At 36.6% G+C, this 23,634-nt stretch overlaps 1 protein-coding gene across 2 annotated transcripts; it reads right to left on the reverse strand.

Annotated features, from left to right (window-relative positions):
* Positions 1 to 3,175: 3,175 nt before the first annotated feature.
* On the reverse strand, positions 3,176 to 22,733 carry LOC149415562 (uncharacterized). 2 transcript variants are annotated; one of them, XM_089642744.1, is made up of 5 exons: positions 22,339 to 22,733; positions 20,909 to 21,081; positions 15,001 to 15,175; positions 12,833 to 12,916; positions 3,176 to 12,054 (listed from the first exon to the last, which is right to left on the reverse strand). In XM_089642744.1, the coding sequence occupies exons 1-5, from the start codon at positions 22,363 to 22,365 to the stop codon at positions 9,673 to 9,675; spliced, it is 2,841 nt and encodes a 946-aa protein (XP_089498870.1). In that variant the 5' UTR covers positions 22,366 to 22,733; the 3' UTR covers positions 3,176 to 9,672. The 2 variants fall into 2 exon arrangements, with proteins under 2 accessions (XP_089498870.1, XP_089498871.1); XM_089642745.1 differs by lacking the exon at positions 12,833 to 12,916.
* Between the last annotated feature and the right edge of the window lie 901 nt (positions 22,734 to 23,634).

Here is a 23,634-nt window from a genome sequence, read left to right on the forward strand (position 1 = left end):
TGTCCTGCTCGTTTTTTCACCAAACAAATGGATGGTTAAAGATAGTTTTAAAAAAAATTGAAGAATATATGTGAATCCCATGGAATCAAAAAAATAAAAATACGAAAAACTTTGCCCGAAAAAATTACCCAGAGATGATCAATGCTGTTTGCTGGTTACAATTCATTTAACGTCCTATTAATACTCTCTGAATATTCCGACTCTTGACTAGAAGGGACTTAGGACCCTCTTTCAACGAGATGCCGCTGGTTGTCCACGATGGCACAACCAGTTGGGATATCAAACCAAATGTATAGTGCTTAATTGAGATTCCCTCGGTTTAAGCTTGGTGTGGTGACAATTTGATGGCAGACAACAGCATGGACACGAGGCAACTAGTAAAATATATATAGCGCTGTATGGGCTCACTCGTAGCCCTACCGGTTGTGCCACCGGGTTGTCCCTATGAAATGGGGCCATTAAGTATTTGATTCACTCGGTTCTATGACACCTCGACACAATGACACCTTTAAAACGTGATATAAAGTACATGAAGAGATATGAAAAAACAATCCTACGTAATCTATTTAATGTAGTTATTGTGTCATCGCTTTTCATAACTTTATATCACTTTTAAAGGTGTGTTGAATTGTCATTTTGATGAGTTGTACCAGGGGTTCCCAACCTTTTTGTACTCTAGAGCACATTCTAAAATATCGGTTGGGTTGCGGGCACCACCTATTTTAATCATCAAACTCGGGGCAGCAATTGCAATCAAAATGACAACAACGCGGTTCCAGGCGGGAATGCCATTTGCACATCACTCATTGTAAACGCCGAAAACCCGAAGAGAGCTGATGATCGCCGAACCGATCAGGATGGTACGAGCACGTGACTACTGTCAGTTTGGCTGTCGGGGCCATGCTTATTGCTTTCACTGACAGACAGAGCTGGCAGAGTCATGTGCCATGTGTTCATCGGCTCAGTTCATGGCGTTCGTTCACTTCGGGTTTTCTGCGTGTACAAGGAGTGATGTGCAAATAGAACTCTCCGTTCCAGGCTAACGTGAAGAGTGCAGTCTGGCTCGCCGCTAGACAGGTTGAGACAAGTACTGTCAGCTAAGGAACCACTCATACATACAATATCGCAAACATACAAACGTATTTAATAAACCTAGGCAGTCAAAAAAATTTAAATTCTAACAAATAAATAAAAATGATTCAAATTTTTAATTAATGTTTATAAAAAAAATTATTTCACTGTCGAATAGTGGCGGGCACATACGAATCATTCTCTTCTTCCTTGTTTTCTTCGGGAGGAATCAATTGCAGGAAATTAATGGAACCTCATAGTTTAGGCCCCATCTACTAAAATTATCATTAAAAAAGGAAATAAAAAGCAGAGAATTTTAGAATAAATAGCCTTTATTTTCATGACAAAATGCTTTCTCATAATAATTGGAAGCTTCATAATTCTGTCAACAGAAGGAAGTCCAGTGTTCCACAGAACACAGGGAGACAGGAGTGATGGAGCGGGAACAATACGGGATGAGACAACACAGGAGTGATAGACTGGGAACAATAGATGAGGGGACATATAAGTGACGGAAAGGGAAAAATATGAGACAAATTGACACAGGATTGACAAATTTGGAAAAATACGAGAAAGGAGTGATGAACTAGGAACAATATGAAATGAGACGACACCTAAGTGACGGTCTGGATGAGATGGACAACCTGGAAACAATGTAAGATGAGGCGGCTGGGAACAATACGGAAATAAGCAACACAGGAGTGACGGAATGGGAAAAACATAAGATGAGATGACGAAGAATCAGTAGAAAGCCTTACTAAATAGACAAATAGTAACACAAGAACAACTATAATTATCATTATCAACATTTACAACACCTTTACAAAATAAATAACAAAACAGGAATGACTGAGAAATCACAGTCAATCACTTGAAAAAGATTAAAAATATAATTTTCTATCCCATGGTATGTAGTTGGACAAATACATTTTATTGGAGAATTATGATGTATTTTATTCTCTCTCTCTCAGTAAGGTTGATCGAACTAAAACATTTTGTTTTCAAATGATTGACCATAAGATTGCTGAAACCTTATGCACTTACAAATATAACACTCTATACTTTTCTGTATATATTTTCCTAGTTCATGGTAAAAATACATAAAAACTGGAATCATATTTAGTCTAGAGCTTAAGTTTAATGAAGTGCCCATAGTCATAAGAGATTACAAACATTGCACAAAATAAGTATACAAATGCCGACATGAACATTGTGTCAGTTGGCTGCCTGAAAGTCAACACTACCATTAAGTGATGATGATTTTACTTAAAATCACCACTACCATTGTGATGATGACTTTACATAAAATCACCACTACCATCAAGTGATGATGAATTTACTTAAAATCACCACTACCATTAAGTGAATATGAATTTACTTAAAATCACCACTACCATTAAGTGATGATGAATTTACTTAAAATCACCACTACCATTAAGTGAATATGAATTTACTTAAAATCACCACTACCATTAAGTGATGATGAATTTACTTAAAATCATCACTACTATTAAGTGAAGATGACTTTACTTAAAGTCACACCTATTCTATGATTGAGCTTTGACTATAATATTATGTACCTACTTCATTGACTGCAAAATCCACGTCACAAGCACATCTCTTGTGGAAAAGCCACAACAGGTTATATGCTAATTAGAAGTTATTATTAGGTATTCAATATTACAAATCATCTAAGGCCGACATCTCAGAACTATGATTTTATAAGATCAGGACTTCTGTCAGCAAACTGACGATTCTTTAAAATAAATATAAAAAAACAATAATTTTTGAAAAAAAATAATTTCACACAATATTAAAATACACAACATATTTAAAAAAAATTATTCATATAAAATTCCTAATTGAATTAAACGGAGATTAAAGATTCAAAACTACACAATAAATAGATTTTGTGTAATTATTGAACATTTTTAATCAGTAAAATGAATTATCGACAACTTCGAAGAGACCTGCTAGCCGACATCGTCATTCTATAATATCTTCTGTATTTTTTGTTATCATACAAGACATGTGAGAAGGAAGATTTGTCATCGATGACGTACGTTTGAACTCTCTCCGGGATTTAGGTGGGAGTTAGAACTAGTTAGTTATTACCATTATTTTATTATTCATTATCATTTTGATTCAAGCTATTATGATATAATAATATAAGTAATAAACATGATATAAATATTATCTTCCGAATTCTGTCCTGACCAATTGAGAATACACAGTTAGCAGAGCTCAACTACGAGCGGTCTTTTTAGTAATGTAAAAAGTAACACATAAATAAATGTCTTATTTTAAATGCGAATTTAATGTTTTCCAACTCAAGATCAAATTGAAATCATTTTACAAGTACATAACATAGAAAATCTCAAAAATCACAAAATTACAAACACAAATAAATTTTCCAGTTGATATCTTGCGCATTTTACATTTATACAAGTTGGGTCTCAGGTCAAGGCCGTGGCCGATGAAAAACAAAAAACTTTGTGGCACCAATCTAAGCATTCTCAAAATGTGTATGTGTTTTTGACAGAGAAGACACGCCTTTATTGACACATTGCGTGTGTGATTGCATACTGGTATTTGTATCTTGGGCTAATAGAGTCCACTATGAGAATAGGTAGGTAATGTGACCACTACGGAGATATCAAACATGGAAACAACACATATAAAGCTAAACACCGAAGGACAGTAATCATAATATAAAAGATAACGGTAGGTACTCTCTCACTAATCCGTCACCCCAAAAACCTGGCAAGTGTCCAATTAGTGAAAGCGGCAGATTAGAGTGCATAGATACAAAATATGCAAAAAATTAAAACAGGTATTTTGTAAAAACAACCAAACACCAACATTTCGTAAAGTTCTAATTTTTTGGTATAAAAAGATAGCGCGTCATGTTTATGTTTGCAAGAAGACTCTATTTTGTAAACTATCCAAACAAAAAATAATGGCGGTAAAGTAACTGGTAAATGTTGAAGGCCATTTGTACACAGAGATGCAAATAAGCGACTCGAGGTTTGTGCACGTGGCATACGCTCCGCTCTGAGTATCCGCCATACTATTTTGCGAGTGTTTGTACACTATACGACGTGTCGAATACGGGTTTGACATTAGTTGCACGCTACTGGCATTTCTGGTGGCACGCTACGCGAGTTGCTTTCACATCTACTACTCGTTTGACAGAAATGACGTCCGAACACGATTTGAATGTTAGATTTGTTCTGGAGGTGGGAAAATATTCATATTTATTTAACTATAATTTACCAGAATACTTTAGAAAGGATTTAAGGAGAAGGCATGGATTAAGGTTAGAAAAAAAAGTCCATTTGATATATTTCTCATGTAGTTCCTTGACGGCGACGAATGCCCTATAATTAACATTTATTTCGTTGTATGGGTGAACCCAAAATCTTCTACATTTCTAAATATAATGAAGAACAATATTATTGTCTTCGTCGCCAGAGTCCCTTGACATTGCATTAATTCCACAGCTGCACTTGAAAAAATAATCAAGTTAAGTATAATTCGGGTAGCGTCGTGTACAGAAATCAAAGAGTAAAAAGCGGCATATTGGAAGGCTACTGGTGGTTGGGTCACAGTCACGTAGCTTGTAAGAATCTCTGTATACGAAGGAACTAAGAGTAAGATAATCCAACCTGTCAGCATAGAAAAGTTGGCACTCGAGTCTAGGCTCGCGGCGGATTGCTGAATTTGACATACAAACAGGCGAATTATAGTAGTTGTAGTATAATAGTGCGTCAGATTACTGAGAGAGTATTATATTATAATATCTATAAACTAATAATAATTTGCAAGTTCTCAGGTTGAGATCGAATCAATATTTCACAACATTTTGGCAAGCGTTGGCTCGGTAATGAGGTATTTTCATATTATATTTATTTGAGAAAACGTGAGAATAACATATGAAAGCGCTTTGCAACATGAGTTGTAATGGAATGCATTTCTGGATGTACACAAATATAGGCATATATAATATTTTTAGAGGTATAAGTAGTACAAATGGTGAGAGGCGCAGGCTTCTATAACAATAATAATTAGCAGTTAATTGATGAACTGTTGCAGATTAGGAGTAATTTTCTGGCCAATATATTGCTAATAGTTTTCAATGGTTCTCATTGTATAGAAAAAATATGTTAGGTGTTTTTTTACACCCAATCTATTTAGACAATTAAACAAATGGCTTTGAAATGGAAGCCGGAATCCATTAATACCATTTTCCAATGGATGTTTAGTATGTATAACTAACGCAATACATAGTAAGAATATTACCATTAGTTTATGTATTAGCAATAGGAAATTTGTTAAGATCTTATTTAACATTTAAACTTTGATTTGAAACTATGAATTATAGTTTAAAAGCTACGTACACATAATAACACCTGAAGTGCGTCCAAAAGATTACACATAAGAATGTAACTTTGAATAAATCTGTTAAGGCGGATATATAATATAATTTGTGAAGATGTGCAACAGCAATACTAGAGTTACATAGCAAATACTCGTAGGTAGATAATGTCATATGTTATATTGTACACAACACACAGTTACGTAGAAATACTATGTACTAATTGACTCCAAATTTGAGCTAATGCGGATATATTTAAGAATAAATTGTCGATATCTACTCTTCTCAATCTTCATCAAACTAGTTACTGCTTTGAAGATCATCAATCACACATCAACTATTAGTTCTGGGTGGATCACTTTGATTCGATAATGAACCGCCAACGATCGATCGAATCATTTTTCAAAGAGATTTGATCATTTAATAGATCAGTTCAGCATGCGCGATGGTTGCGGCAAGTGACCATAGATTTATAAATATTGTAGACTGTGCATCTCGAGCCTCGTTTTCGCGATGGAAAAATAGAGTTGGTCGATACCAGAAATAGACTGTTACAGTTACCGGAGACCTAATGGTCTGGGACTGCTTTTTTTTCCAGTTACTTTTGGAACCGGTTCCCAATAAGGCTGATCGGTATTCTGTTAGAGCGTGGCTAGCAAATCTTTGGGTAAGGAACCTCTGAATACTTTTGTTCATAGCTATAGTTCAAATGTTCAAAAGTTTTGCATTATAAAAGAAACCAATTCACCTACACAATTTAGCAAATGAATATACAAATGAAATCAACATTTTTAACATAAGAAAAATCTAAACAGTTTTTTCGTGTCGAAATATTATTTCTGATAATAAATTTTTTTCTATTCAATTGTAAACCATATGTAACCATTGTCTATTTATTACTAACCCCTGCGTAGAAAATTGTAACTAAATGCACACAATGTAAAAGTCCCATGGGAGTAAAAAAAAAATTATAATAATGCGATCAGCGAGTCACCGGGACAAAGTAATCGATTAGGAATATCTATGGTCTATGTCAACACGGCACTATCTACGTCATCACGGCAGATCTATGGTATTTTTTCTATAATTTATGCCTTCTATGGTCAACGTCAATATGATACACAGCGCATCGATCGATTGATCAAAGATCTAATCCTTTTGATCCGATCACTTCGCCAGCGGATCATGAACGACCCAGGTCATGTAATATGATCGACCCGGGTCATGTAAAATGATCTATCAACCCAGGACTATTATTACTCACCAGCTTTGAGATTATTACCTTAAATTAATTGTAAAAGATATTAAAAAGCTTTTGTGCTACAGAAAGTATTGTGGTAGGTGAGTTTGTGCTGCTGGATCCAACATATATTTCATATGTTTAACACTCTTATAATCTATTCAGCCATTTCATATTACAAACTACGGGGGACACATCATAACCTCGGGAGATAACAAGCATACAATCATCATACAGGGTTATTGAAGACCATAGACATCCAAATTGATAGATTAGCCCTTCAGGAAAAGGGGAACTAAACAAGTTGCTTGGAGGGGGTGCGACTGGCTCCTTTTCTGTGAATAAATGAATCTGACAGTATACAGGAAACTCACATTGTTATATCATTAATTAGTCCACGAAAATAAAAATAAATGGAAAAGAAAATAAATGATGCGCAAATTGCTGGCTGTCTAAAAAAACATAACTACAAATCCCAAATCGGATAAATAAAAGTTCAGGCTGGTTTCAAAATTGAATATTTTGTTACAATATTTAGTTAGACGCTTTTACAAATGTGTTTAATTTACCCACCTCACTCATTTTTATTTAAACATTCAGATCCTGCGCAGAAAAGTCCTGCAGTATACTGCCCTGCGAACCATTGCCTTACTTTAGCGAATCTTATTTATCTGCACAGGGTCTGGTTATTTCAATGTGCGCTCTTCGGCTGTCAATGTACGACTGATGTCATAGTTTATTCAAATCATTCTTGAACCCTCTTGGTGCCAAAAATATGGTTTACCTCCAGCTCTTCGTAATGATACCCAGATTTCACATTAGGTCAAGCCTATCATTTGGATGTCTATGTTGAAGATAATGCATATTTGATTAAACACATTGTTTTTAATTAATTTACATAAATAATGTGACTAATGCGGGTACAGTTTTCATAATATAGTTAAACCTGCCTATAAGGTTCCCATATAAGAAGTTTATATGTTTAATAAGTTTTTTCAGCCCTTTAAAAATTGTCAAAAATATGCCTAATTTGGAACCACATACTATAATAAGAAGTTTTCTTTCCCATCTCTTGAAACACCTTATAAGAAAGTTTCACTGTAGGGGGCTAAGCACAGCCACGTCGATAACTAAGCAGAATCAATTCAATAAAGTAAGCTATCAACATTAGATTTCAATTTTATAAAGCCCGCGTTTGCTAAATGTATTAATAATTTAATCAATGTCGGGAATAAAATCGCCCCACGATGGCAACACATTTTATTAATTGTGTAGATATTATTTAGCGACAAATAGTCATTAGCCATTACTCGTGATATTGTGCATAGTTGTCAAAACTCCATTCTCTCCAAACTCCGCGAGTTCAAATCTGCCTCTGGTTATTAATAAGCAGCCATGTTGATTTCCATGCGAAATTGTTAACAATGCTTATCTAGGTACTGATGGGCTGTGCCAAATGAAGCAGTTTTTAGTCAATGCGAACTGTCACATGTCATTGGGGACTGGGGGTTGTGCTCGCGAATTTCGTCTAATAACTGAAATAATGTCAATACAATTAATGCGTCGATATTGGGTGTTATGTAAAGGAATTTTAACAAGGTGTGTAGATCCTTTTACATGCATTTGATCTATGGTTTCTGTGTGTGGCACTTCCTTTATTGAAGCATTTACCATTGTGCATAGGCCATATTGCCAACACTAGTTTTTTTTTGGGTCACTGCGGTTGCCAAACTTGTGAACTCGTCACCGAACCTAGGATTTAAAATCTGGGCAAAAATACATTCCTTGTACAACAGCCCACACCAGTGGGCATCCTCTCGGCCGACGATTGACGAATCCGCTCACCAATATCATCATTAATTTAAAACTGGAGACTTTATCCTTGGATATTGGAAATCGGAAGACATCTGCTCATCCTGCCTCCTGACTGGAATTTCATATGGAAAGAGATGATGACAAGGCTCCCGCTCTCTCAAGGAAGGATTATTTTCGAGATATCCTGGCTTCTGTAGCCGAATCCTGCAAGCCAAGGAGCTCGGCTTCAACATCACCATGGAATCGCACGGTGTCGCACAATAAATAATACTATGAAGCAAGCCATATTTTTGCCAGACAGAATTCAATTTTAGGATGTCGTTCTGAATATAAATCTTGAATTTTCAACGTTGTTTAATCTTATATTAAAATAATTAGCTTGTTATTTCAATAATAATGTTATCATATAATCCCACTATGACATGGGCTCTAATGCTAGGGCCCCGTATAATTTTGTAATAAATAATATTATGTATATAGTTATGTATGATTTGAGAAGCTTGTTTGAAGAAAATGTTTGAGAAATAAGTTAAGAGCAAGAAACTAAATGATGAATTAATCCATCGCTTAAGCAAAAGTGCGGTGCAACATAACAATACCTCTTAAAGTACAAATTTGGCACAGAACTTCTAATTGTATTATTTATTACAAGGTAACACACTTAATCGATTTATATAATGAAGAATGGTAATGGGAACAATACAAATCTAGACGAGACTCGCTGAGCCGAGCTCTTGTGCGCTAAACTTCCCACCGAAGCTCTGTCTTTGCACTTTCATGATACAACACATAATATTACACTTATGAATCAAGCTTTAAATATTTTTGATGAGGGAAAACCATTCGAAAATGATATGTCTCTTAGAAAAAAAAAGATTAGATTATGTTACATTTACTTTAAATAGCTATGTATCTTGTATGCACTAGCTTTATGCAAAAACATTTGAAAATAAGTACGAAATGGAATATTCAAGAATAAATGCATTCCTTCCATTGGATAAAGGACTGAGCGTATCTTTTGCAAAGAGAAATATAAGACGCGACTGTTAGATATAAGTATCTAACACGTTTAGTTGCCTTTCTAATGCTAAAATATAAAACAAAAAAACATGGCGCAGTTTGTAAAAAAACTAAAACAAAATAACGGTACGTACTACTAGTAGCTTGTTTACAAATCAGTCTCTGTCTTGCTGCTGGTCCTCCGGGCTCCGGCGGGCTGCTCGGGCTCGGGGAACTCGTGCGCCGTCTCCGGCGTCCAGCGCGAGCCATTGAGCAGGAACTGCTTCACGTTGTGCTCCATGCGCGCCAACTCCTCTCGCGAGTACGAGCGCGTGGTGAGCTGGCATGGGCCCATCACCATGGAAACCTGCGGCGGTGGGGCAGGGCGGCCCTTCTTGCGGCGCGAGTGCTCCACCTTGGCGGGTCGCGGGAAGTCTCCGCGCACGTGGTGCATCTCCTCCAGCGGCGGCGCCCCCGCTCCGCCCGCGTGCTCCATTTCCAGGTTTTGTTGCACCCACTGCGCCACACGGATCAGCTGCTGCTTCTGCAACACGGCGGCGCTGTCGTCACTGGACAGCGAGCTCGAACTCTTCTCCGTGGAGGTTTCCTTTTTCCAATCCTTTGGATTTTCCCCCGCCAGATTCTCGGGCAGGGTTTGGTTGGCTATGTTTCTCACTATCTTCTTGGTGATTTGGTCGACAGTTTTCTCGGCCAGTTTATTTAAGTCATCCGGGACGACCTTGTCTACATCCTTGACGATGTGGTTGATGACCTGGCGCGCCGTGCCGGGGACCCGGGGAGTGTTCCCATAACTCATTTTATTATCTCTGGCAACTTTACCCGCTGGTTGTGCTTTTAAATTTTTCTCATACTGGTCAAAGTTAAAAACTTTCATGTTGTGAATTGAAACCCTCCTTTCTCGCTGAAAATGCTCTAGCTTTTCATTTCCATTCATGTTTTGGGTAACTTCTAACCTGTTGTTGACTTCAGTTTTCTTATCTTTGGATTCAGAGACCGTACCGCTATTCTCTTTGGCGGCATTCTCAATGGGAACGGTGATTTCGGGTTTGTATTCAGTGGATACGTCGATAGTTTTAGTTCCAACACAAACCGGCAGAGTAGGATCAACCCCAAACAGTAGTTTATCTATAATCTCGGCGCTCTCGTTACTTTTGTAGCCACTCTCGGGCTTCTCACATATCTCAATAGGTTTACTGAGTGGCAGCTCCTCATTAGGCAGATCTAGGATGGCGATCTCTTCACTAGTGGAAAACATGGGGCTGATGGTGGAGGTCCCGAGGAACGGTTGAGGGTAGGCGAGGAAGGGCAGGGGGTTGTCCTCCTCAGCGGGGGAGGTGTGGGGGTTGCGAGTCTGGCGGGTGTAAAGAACAGGGGCAATGTTGGGCTGTGCGTTGTCCAGGAGGATGTTCTTGGAGCCAGCTTGCATGCGCAGGGAGCAGAAGCGCGGCCCTGGACCGATGTGGACCTTATTATTAGACGAGCCGTTGTGAGATCCATTGTTCTTCCATGATCTGCTGGTGGAGGATGTTTTACTCTCGGCTTCATTGGAGCTTATCGAATTATTACGGAAATTATTTGTAGTTTCCATAAAATTGAGATCAGCTTTTGATTTTGGAAGGTAGATATTTTTACATTCGGCGAGATTAGGAATTATGGTAGGGTTTTCAATATCGGCAAAAGTGACGGCGACATCATCTGCCACTCGGATGGTGCTAACTAATTTGGGAGACACGGCGACGGGCTCGCTCCCCTCCAGGTCAATTCCTTTGATATCTTCGTCGGGTTTCCCGTAAAAGTATTCCGTAGCGGCTTTGCTCAGAGTGGGAGCAGGTTTGGTGCGGTCACATAGGCGGTGGTGACCGGAAATGGGCTCTATGGCTGGGATTTGGAATTCATTTTTTAAATTCATTTCATTGAGATTTTCACCAATTTTTTCCATAATTTGTTTGTGCTTTGTGCTAACTAGTTTTACAATTTCATCAACCGGTTTAATATTTTTCAACTCCACCACGCAAGGCTTGATGATGGGACTTTTGTTGGTGTCTGTACCTTCTATCCGAGTTAAATTTTCCTTCTCCGGACTTCTGGGAGAATGATCATCCGGAACCACCGTATCGGGAGCTTTCTGCAGGGGAGGAGTGGGACTTATAGATCTCTTATCCAGGGCGGGTTTAGCAAGAATAGCACATTGCAATTCGACATTGGAGTTACATTTGGTACAAAGGCCGTCTGAGCGTGGCGGCACGGTCTGGGTGGAGACGGTGAAGTGGCTCTGACTGTAGGAGAAGGGGTTGGATGACTTCTTGAGACAGGTGCAGGTGTCGCAGTGCTTGGAGATAGTGTTTTGCACGCTCTCCTCCAGGATTTTGGACATGAGGGAGGCGGAAATGTTGAACTCAAACTCGTCGGGATTGATCTTCTCGGGAGTGGTGGGAATGGTCTTGGCCGACAGTCCCGTGGGAGACTCCTGATTCAGCTTGGCCTTGTTCATGATATAGGAGGATACCCTGGCCTGTGTTTCTATTGGTAACTGAAATTTAAAATAAATTACTTTAAATTATCGCATTATACACGGTGTCCGGAAACTCGTAGTACAAGCGGGAAACTGGAGAATCTACACCACATGGGGAACCCAAAAAAACATAAAGTTTTTTGATTTGAGCATTTTCAAAAAAAAAAAAAACCAAAAAAAAATATTTTTTGGCTATTTTAGGGTTAAAGTTTTTTCTGGTGTTTATGGTTGAATAACAGATGTTTTAACCCTGCAGAGCAGAAATATTTTATGATTACACCGGGTTAAATCAGTAATAATTTATAAGAATTTGATTAAAAAAAAAAAAAAAAATCAACTTCAAACTCGATTTACTCGATAACGAAAGCTCAAATAAAAAAAATATATACTACAAAATCGACTCCAAATGTGATGTAGATTCACCAGTTTCCCGCTTGTACTACGAGTTTCCGGACACCCTGTATTAACTAAACGGATAAAAATTAAAATTTTAAATTTATAAATCTATATTCTGTTATTTCAACGATTTGATTTATGCATGCCAAAATAATGTGGTAAATTTTTTTTTTTACCTACATAAATATGAGGGAAAAAATTATATTTCATTACAGAAACAAAAATTGCAATAATATGTGGAAATATTGCAATTTATTGAATATGTAATAATAAATCATTTGTGCACGAATACAAGAAAGGATGATGGAAGTAATGTGGACGAATCGATAGATAAATAAATAAAGTGATGGTAAAAAGCAAATGAAATCTAAAAATAATAATTATTAAAAAATATTCTTACGGTATCAAATTTCTGGGACACGAAATTGTCTGGTTTACATTGCAAGAGCTGTATGGCTAAGTTCATGTCGTTTTTGTAACGCTCCTGAAAACATTACGCCAATCACTACACAGCTATATTCATATTCACCTCACCACATCACACAGGATTATATCATGTTCATGCTCACACACGCCAGCGCCACGGCTCTACGCCTAATGCCGGCTCCTTAAGCTAATTATAATGTTACAGAACCAAATACAGTTAGTTTTACAATGAATATTAAATAATCAGTGATGCAAACAAAGCGGCAATTTAAATAAAATACATATCACATATGTACGTGGATTACACATCATGTGCATGGAATTTCCATAAGGTACACGGCATTGCACGTCATGTGCATGACATTACGTGTAACTTATATGGAATTTCCATCATGTACATGACATTACACGTAAAGTACAAGATATAACACATCATGAACACGGAATATCCACCATCTACATGACATTACACATCAAGTACATGGAATTTCCATCATGTACATGTAATTACAGGTGACATACATGACATTACACATTACGTACATGGAATTTCCATCATGTGCATGGTATTACACGTCACGTTAGTGACATTACAAATCACGTACATGGCGTTACACGTCACGTAAATGACATTATCATCATGTACATGACATTGACATCAAGTACACAGCATCACACAAAATGGGAATGAAGTATGTCAACCTTAAAGGTTTTTCAAAACTATGGTTCCAACTTAACATCAACACTGCAAAGGGGTTTCAACAGTATGCCCATTCATAGTGGCAAGATTAAAAAAAATATTTTAACAATTTAATTTTTGTGGGTCATGAAAAATTAATACATACATCCATTTTTTGGTTCGGTATAATTAATAATTTAAAATACTCCTCAGAATGAAGATGAAATTTTCTCTTGATTAGATAAACCATCATCAACTTGCGCTTTAAGATCACAGATTGAATGCCATCATTTTGACAGAATTTGATTGAATACACGCTCATACCGCAAAACTTCGGGGGTTAATTCTTCTTTCTAGCAAAGCAATTCTAATACAATATCCTAGATTTAGATAATATGAATTTAGAATCCACCCCTGTCTGTTTATGGCGGTATATCCATGTTTTCGCATTATGAGCTGGAAACATGTTGAATACTCTGAGGTGCCTTTAAAGACGGATAAGATTAAAGTCATAACAGTCAATGAAATCATAACAATCCATAGACATATGAATATTAGTAGACCTGCCCTAAGTGATTAAAAGCGTATTATCCCCACTCCCCATACCGGTTCCATTGGAGCCGGCTGTGCTCGCGTATGGCCTCAAGTGAAATTTGAAAACGTGACGTCATCATTCTTGTGCGAACTATGGTCGAGGCATCATCGGTTCATTTTACGAAATAACACGGCAAAATGTTGACTTGTGATATGAAAACTTGTAAAAATAGATGTGAAAAAGAGAATAAACCCAATTGTCGTATTACATTCCATAAGTAAGCATTATTTTACTTTATTTTAAGCTTATTCACACCGTATTATATGGATCAGTTTTAGAAACATATACTATCACATCACAATGTAGCGATTCTCAAGTGTGCTCATCGTTGTTTACTGGGGTAAGTAAATTATGACACATTTGTAAAAGTGTCTTAACTAAATACTCTGAAACTAACTACGACTCTGCAAACAGAAGAAATTTACTTTGCCGAATTTGGACTTCGCAAATTAGTTCATAACGTGGCGAGTAATTTGCGCTCCCATGTAAAAATGTCTATTCATTCAAAAGCAGATTTTACTTTTAAGAACTAAATGGTGATATTATAATGCGAGATGCCTATTTACTGTCAGATTGATTTATTGACGAATCACAGTCAGGTTAAGCTGACCTTTCGTTCTTCAACAGTTGATTTTACCCCTCGCCATTATCTTCTCGTCTATTAATTCCTATGTCTGTGTAACAATCTGTATTTGTGAACATAAATATGTTATGTTAGTCGTAAATCTCTAGTTTAAGCTGTAGTTGTAAGTCATTGCTTGAGGTGATTTTCTCACAAAAACTGCGATATACAAATAATCCAATCATTATTATTTATTATTATTACAGTAAACTAAAGAAATGAGTAAAAAATAGGGAGGGTACTGACATTCTCCTTGTGCAGGCCGGTCATGTTGTAATTGCTCTCGGCCAAGCGAACTGACAGGGTTTCCACGTCGCGTGCCAGTTGCGACTTGTCTGAGGAGCACTTGTCTGCCATGGCCAGCAGCCGGTCCTCCAGCGTCTGGTTCACCTTCTGCACACGCTTGTGCGACTCGTATAACCTGCAAAAACATCAACACAACATCAAATCGCTACCATATTCAGTATTATTAAATTTAACAATGTCTTCAATGGTTTAGTCTACAACTTGTGGGAAGTTTAAGCTTTATCAGAAACACATAAATAAAGTGTTTAAAATCTTAAATCTCCGAAAGTTCTTCACAGATTGCTGTGAAATTTTGAGACAACGTTGCATTTGAATACGTGTGTGTGTTTTATATACCTATATTATAGAGATGTCACCTGTGACATCAATTTTTTTTTTTTAAACAGCGCCATCTGTTGGACGAAAAGCAACACGCTATTGTTTCTCTATCTGCACAGACAGACTGAGCCACAGCAACGCGTGGCGGGGTTCAGCTAGTTGTCTAATAATAATAGAAACTGGCTGAATGGTTGTAAAATGTATTTATGTGGAGATGGTGATGTTCCCTCTTCTTTAAATATTACTTGTTGCGGAGTATTATATTATCACTTTGCGATATCGCATCAAAGTGAAGAAGAATACAATCGCATTCAAGGGATTTACTTTCACTGCAGAGGATGAGAAAATTAAATAAACAGCGATGAAAGCTAGGAAGGAAAGCAATGTGATGTAACTTTACTCATTATAGACCGCATGTACTGAGACATAATTGAGTTATACAGATTGGCAAGAAGCGAATTTCTTTCAAACGCACAGTCAAAATATAAATTATCAGAAGCATTGTTTGATGTATTTTATATGACAATAAGAAACAAGACAGGAATAAACGAGATTAGAAAAACACGTTCACATTGTTATGATAGCTTGCTGAGCATACTAGTTTCTGGTGTTCTGCAAAAACTGCTTATCTACAAGATTCATAAAGTAAATATTAAAAGTTACAAAAATACACACATCAGCATGTTTATGGTACATTATTTATTCTTAGAGCTGTGAAGTGGAATGCAAATAATAAAAAGTAGGGTATTCAGTCAGCGCTAAAACATTAGAGAGCAGTATAAGAGATAAGCAGTACTGTGTAATTAGAATTAGACTTGTACATTTTGAAATAACTAACCATCACGCCGTTTCTCCGCAGGGGTAGGAAGAAAGGATGGACCGTCAAACAACTCGGTCTTGGCATACACTCCTTGCTTCACTCACATTCATACATCGTCTCATACATACTATTCTATTATTTTGACTCTTTACATGGCCCAACTCAAGTATCTGATTCACTTGATCATGCCATGTCTTCCTCGAGTGTCCCCCACTACTTCTACCATTCACATTTGAGTCATATATTCTCCTTACACTTCTTTCTTCGTTCATTCGCTCTACATGCCCAAACCATCTAAGCGTCCCTTTCTTAATCTTGCTTTTTACGCTTACATCAGCCTTCCATGCTTTGCAGATCTCCACATTTCTCACACGATCATACATGCTTTTTTTACCACAGATACGCCTCAGGGATCTCATTTCTACAGTGTTCATTTTGAACATAGTAAAAGGTTACTTTACAGCTCTAAAATTGTTTTGTGAAATATAATACTATCTTCATCGACTTATCAAGAAATGTATTTAATTATGTTTTTGTTTATCTTGGGTATGGTTTTAAAGCGTCGGAGTCATTTCAATCACTCAATGAAAAGACGAGGTTAATCTCTAAGATTTTATTTTTCATCAATTTCACCAGATAAGTGATATTAGTCATTGCTTTTAAAAGATTTTCCAGCATCAGTATCTTAAATCTAAAATCCAAAGGGATTAATTACTTTACCAGAACCTGTAACAAATTTTTATTATCTGAACCCGCCAAAAAACAAATTCAATAAATTCGCAGCGTTAGGTTTAAAAAATGCAGCATAAGAACGAAGAATAATAATTGGTATGTGATGTACGATCTGTGTTTATGAAAATTGTTAACATAACACTACCACCTCACCAGGATAATGCAAAGGATATGGAAAAAAATATTTAAAAGATGATATTATCCCACTTCTGACACCACCGATCACGTCGGGTTCACCAATTTAAGATTGGTAAGATGATATTAGTTGCACGATGATATCATCCCATTTTTGACACTACCAATCACATCGGGTTCACCAATTTGGGATTGGTAAGATGATATTAGTTGCACGATGATATTATCCCATTTCTGACACTACCGATCACGTCGGGTTCATCAATTTGGGATTGGTAAGATGATATTAGTTGCACGATGATATCATCCCACTTCTGACACCAACGATCACTTCGGGTTCACCAATTTAAGATTGGTAAGATGATATTAGTTGCAAGATGATATCATCCCACTTCTGACACTACCGATCACGTCGGGTTCACCAATTTAAGATTGGTAAGATGATATTAGTTGCAAGATGATATCATCCCACTTCTGACACCAACGATCACTTCGGGTTCACCAATTTGGGATTGGTAAGATGATATTAGTTGCACAATGATATTATCCCATTTCTGACACTACCGATCACGTCGGGTTCACCAATTTAAGATTGGTAAGATGATATTAGTTGCAAGATGATATCATCCCACTTCTGACACCAACGATCACTTCGGGTTCACCAATTTAAGATTGGTAAGATGATATTAGTTGCAAGATGATATCATCCCACTTCTGACACTACCGATCACGTCGGGTTCACCAATTTAAGATTGGTAAGATGATATTAGTTGCAAGATGATATCATCCCACTTCTGACACCAACGATCACTTCGGGTTCACCAATTTGGGATTGGTAAGATGATATTAGTTGCACAATGATATTATCCCATTTCTGACACTACCGATCACGTCGGGTTCACCAATTTAAGATTGGTAAGATGATATTAGTTGCAAGATGATATCATCCCACTTCTGACACCAACGATCACTTCGGGTTCACCAATTTAAGATTGGTAAGATGATATTAGTTGCAAGATGATATCATCCCACTTCTGACACTACCGATCACGTCGGGTTCACCAATTTAAGATTGGTAAGATGATATTAGTTGCAAGATGATATCATCCCACTTCTGACACCAACGATCACTTCGGGTTCACCAATTTAAGATTGGTAAGATGATATTAGTTGCAAGATGATATCATCCCACTTCTGACACTACCGATCACGTCGGGTTCACCAATTTAAGATTGGTAAGATGATATTAGTTGCAAGATGATATCATCCCACTTCTGACACTACCGATCACGTCGGGTTCACCAATTTAAGATTGGTAAGATGATATTATTTGCAAGATGATATTATCCCATTTCTGACACTACCGATCACATCGGGTTCACCAATAAGGAAGTTGAGTGAAAAATATTTTGACTTATAAAAAATATGTTCATGTAGATAAAAAAATATCGATTCTAAAAATATAAATATATTTCTATATTATTATTCTTAGAATTAGTTAAATGTTCTTGAAAAAGCATTCAATAGCAATAGACTGTAGACGCTCCACGATTGGTCGAAAGAATTCTGACGTCACATGTGTCGTGACTTGTACGTTCAACGGATCACCTATGGTGCATCTCTTTCTATTACATGAGAGATGGTCGGTTTAGATGAGAGAGGTGTATAGGCCAAAGGTTTATTTGGGTTTGTCAAATATATGTACGTATTTGTTGTTATTATTATATGAAATGGATTTCTAAAGATACATATTCGTATAGTGCTTTATAATAATATGTTGTTTATTGCATAACTTAGAAGTTTTTATTATTATACATGTCACATAGCATGTGATACACTTCAGGCCGCCGGCCGCCCAGAAAGGTCTCACAGTGAACTGGGCTGTAAACCGTTATTTTACTTTTGGTCTTTACTTTTCTGCGCGGTGGTCCTGAATTAGCGCGTGGAACGTCAACAAGTAGCGCCGGCAATACCGTACAGTACCGTACCGGGCGGGAAAAGCAAATATTCTAACTTAAAATATTAATTTAACTATGAAATCTTAATCAATTTTCTTTTTTTTTAATAACATCAATTCTAATAGACGGTTAACATTGGTAAAAAAATTACTGGAATTCCTTGTTGAAGAATTAAAATTTTTTCCATACAAAATGCTTGAGCGTCGTGGTTTTCACAGTTCTAATGACGTCACACCACACCCCGCCTCTTACCACTCGGATTCCGCTCGTTTTGGCGGGCTTAATAAAATTTAAACTTTGAGAATTAATTTAATTATGAAAACAAACTTTAAAAAAAAAAAAAAAAATACCAGTATTTAAGTTTGAATGCGAACATTGATAAAAAAAAATAAAAAAAATGGACTCAACTTCCTTATTTGGGATTGGTAAGATGATATTAGTTGCGCGATGATATTATCCCATTTCTGACACTACCGATCACGTCGGGTTCACCAATTTGGGATTGGTAAGATGATAACAGTTGCAAAATGATATTATCTTACTTCTGACCAGAGATGTGCTTTATTTCAAATAAATCCATTTCAAATGGAAATGCAAAATGGGTATTTTCCATTTTGCATTTTAAATGCTTTTCTAAAAACCATTTTGCATTTTGCATTTTAAATGCTTTTCTCAATGCATTTTCCATTTTAAATGCTTTTTGCAACATTCTTCCTACTTTCTCCACTCATCTTTTTTTCATAAGCCCCAAATATCAGTCGGTCCTCAACCTCGCTATGAGAGATAATTTACATTTGTCAAGTTGCTCCCTGGTAGGAGCCCTGGCAATTGAGTGATACCATTACAAAAAATACTGATTCAAATACTGAACATGGCCATGACGCTGTAATATTAAATGTTAGATAGCAGTTTCTATGTTTTTACGTTGGCAACATTAGTCCCGCGCAAATTTTTTGTGGTTTCATAATCTGTAGTCGTGGTGTTTTTGGATTTACCATCATGTAATATGTTCTACATTGATGTCCATTATTAAATGACAAAATTGTTTAAAAATTCTATAATTATTTTAATTGTTTGACCTGAGAAACCATTTTGCATTTTCAATGCATTTTGAAAATAGGTATTTTGCATTTGAAATGCTTTTCTAAAAACCATTTTGCATTTTGCATTTTCAAATGGAAAAGTTTTGACCCATTTTCATTTTGCATTTCAAATGGTTTTGTGTACCCATTTTGCACATCTCTGCTTCTGACACCACCGATCACATCAGGGTCACCAATTTTGGGTTGGTAAAATGATATTAGTTGTAAGATTATTGCCTATGCTTTTCTTACCACTCTCAGTCTTTACTGTATTAGTGTACAATTTAGTATGTTGTTTTGTGTAGTGTTTGTGTACTTGTGACGTTTTTATAAGTTAACAACAGTAAAATTAGATATTATAGATTAATATATATGATATAATACAGATTTTTCGATATCCCCAAAAATGTCAAGGTGAATGTGGGTAAAACAATGGTGTCTCGTGAGATCACACGAAACCACAATTCATAATTCAAATGGCATTGGCTGCACCATTCATTTGACGTACCTTGACATCACACGCTCATCAACTGCTTATATCTAGAATATTTTGACGGCTTATATCTTCGGTACTCTTGGTATTTCCCAAATATTATAAAAGTTCTTTCCCAGCGTGCTCTTATTAAATAATATCAAATTAGGAGATAACCTTTAATGTTTTAAGGGATTTCACCATTTAGAAGAAAATTCCTGTAATATTCCCCAAAAATAATTCCTAGGAATCTACCCATCACTAGTTAAAAAAAATTTTTTCATTGATTGAAGCTATCGTGGTGTTACCAATTGAAGAAAAGAAGTCTTACCTGTCATACTTCTCCCTCCAGGTGATGAGCTGACGGTCTAGCTCCGTGGCACGGGTCGTGGCGCGCCCCACCTCTCCACGCAGCCCTTCCAGCCGCCCTTCCAGCTCCACCGCCTCTCGCTGCAAGCGAGCAATCTCCACCTCGGGGCTCTCCTCACCGACCTCCGCATGTTCCTGGGAGGACAAACAATCGCCAATTGATGTGGACGTGGATGTGGACAGGTGTCACGCAGTGCACAATCCTCAAGTCCACATTTCTACATTACATACATACACTAAGGCCCAGTTGTTTCGCAGAAATTCACATGTGACAAAGTCATCAAATGGTCATTTTGTTTTTCTTAACATTAGAAAGGACCCCATTAAATGTCGATTCTAGATTGCGTTTCAGCTTTCTATGAAATTGTAATGAGCTGACAAGCATATTACCATATTGGCCATTATTATGGTGATAAAGTTTTATATATGTATTGTGTTTTTTGTTAATATGTAAAACGAAAAAATATGGAAAAATGGAATTACATTTTTCTTCTTCTACGTTTATTGTACTAAAAACTCGTAAGTAAATTAAAATACATATAATGTGTTGTCCATTCATTGAAATATCTTATTACTTATAAATTTATTTGACTTTCATTGTTTATATTGCTCACTACAGTCAAATGGAATACAGAAAATAGGGACACGGTTAATATGCACTTTTAAGAAAAAAAAAAACTTTGTGTATCATTTAAATAACAATGAGTAGCAGGAAGGGGGGTGTGGCGGCTGTCGATGTCACCCGAATCCTTCCGACCGCGAATGAACTCAACGAACAGAGTTGCCGTTGACCGGGCGGCTGGCCCGGATAATTAGGGTTACCGGCGCGCCAGTTTCAAGTGCTCCTTGAGTTGTTTTTTTACATTAAAAAGCCAATTTACACGACTACTGATTATGGTAAAACCCTATTTACTGTTGGAAGGTAATATCATCGCTTTCCCTAAAACTTGTACAATGTCTCAGCATGCATGTCGGCATTTTGAAGTTTGAGCGCTTGTAATCGACTGAAGCCCGTGGTATTCACAGCGGACAATTAACCGATGTTTGTGGCTCATACTTCGAACGCAGAGGTTAGCTCTATCTATATACCTCAATGGTTATTCCATTCTCATTCAAGGGTTTAATTCTGGATAAAAGAATTCTCCACAAAGATAAATCACTTAGAATATGAATTTCATAATAACACGAATATTAAGAATTACAATTAGAGACGGTGACCCAAAACTGAACAAAGGGTAAGGCTAGACTCTATTTCAGAGTTAAAAATGTAAAATCAGCAAGAATTATTGTCCAACAAAAGATTGGTACAGTACCGATATGAGACGTGACTATTATTATACCTAGGATATTAGTAAAAGTTATTTACATAAATGTAAACAGAATGTACCATACCTTCAGAGGAGATGCTGGTTGAGCCATGTTTGCAGAAATATCAGATATTACAAGAAATGTACTAACATCCCTTATTTAAATTACACATCTTTGCAACGAAGCCTGATGTAAACACATCCCAGTCGTCATCCTGATCAATAATGAACCAAGAACAATTGCGTAAAGACCAATGTTACTATTTTTATCCTTTATTGTGAAAACACAAAATGGCAGACCAGAGTCTGGCGTTTGAATGATTTTTGCACTGATTGACGAATAAATTCTACTTTGATTTTATGAAAAATGGAAGTCCTTATTTACAGTCGCATTCCATCTGAATTATATTCCACGAACTTACGACAAAAAGAAAACGCAACGACTACGCTCGACTGCATTATTTGACATTGACAATTTGACAGATGCCAGGTGTAACCATAGAAATGGTTATATCGTGGTTTTATCATAGATATTATACCCAAGGATCCATAAATAAACCACTCACCATGGACTTAAAAAAACCTGGATAGAGTATCGGTGCGATTTTTGTATGAATGGCATTGAAGCCAAATCTAGGGTGAAGGGAAATTACCTGGCAGCCATCTTGTATGACTACTTTGGAACTGATTTGTATGCAAAGTGGTGTATAATGAACTATTATCATTTTATTTTCGTGTTGTTAGTGCATTTATATCGGCTTATGATTTTTGGGAGTATTTGATGACTCGAGGAATGGGATACGTTGTTAAAAAATTAAGGTAGATTTTGCCTCTATACATCTTCCTTCTCACCCCGTGGCTTCAAATTTTCTCGAATTGCTCCGTCCAAGGATTTTTCGGTCCATGATTATACTAATCTCGGTTTTATGCATGGACCTAAAAACTGTGAATTAGTGCAATTTTATATGATAGTATTTAATTCAAATCTAGGGTGAAGAGAAATTGCTTGGCAGCCATCTTGTGCGTATTGAACTATTATAATTTTCTCTTCTTTAATAGTTACACAAATACTTTGTGGCGTCATTTACATATATTATCATTTTATTTGTGTGTTTTTAATGAAATTATAACGGTTTATGATTTTATGGATACTTGATAAGATAAAGAATGGGATGTTATTAAAAAAAAATGTAGGTGATGGCATTTTTCATATATCTTTCCCTCACTCCACGGCTTCAAATTATTCTCGAATCTAATGGTTTTATTCACCATACAAATAATTTCACCTACGAAACTTCCATTCCGCTTTATTCGGTTGTCATTTATTGTTTATGAAATCGAATGTGACAAATCCAGGTTTGCCAGCTCGTGGAAAATTCCT

Source organism: Hesperophylax consimilis, chromosome 18 (assembly GCF_061612785.1).
Source record: "Hesperophylax consimilis isolate HC1 chromosome 18, BYU_Hcon_1.0, whole genome shotgun sequence".
Taxonomy (NCBI): Eukaryota; Metazoa; Arthropoda; class Insecta; order Trichoptera; family Limnephilidae; genus Hesperophylax; species Hesperophylax consimilis.

Excerpts from the sequence above, each read along its gene's own strand:
- LOC149415562 (XM_089642744.1), bottom strand. The coding sequence starts at position 22,365 with ATGGCTCAACCAGCATCTCCTCTGAAG. Across the intron at positions 21,082-22,338 it reads AACCAGCATCTCCTCTGAAG|GAACATGCGGAGGTCGGTGA; the intron begins GTATGGTACATT and ends TTGTCCTCCCAG. Across the intron at positions 15,176-20,908 it reads TGGAGGGAGAAGTATGACAG|GTTATACGAGTCGCACAAGC; the intron begins GTAAGACTTCTT and ends ATGTTTTTGCAG.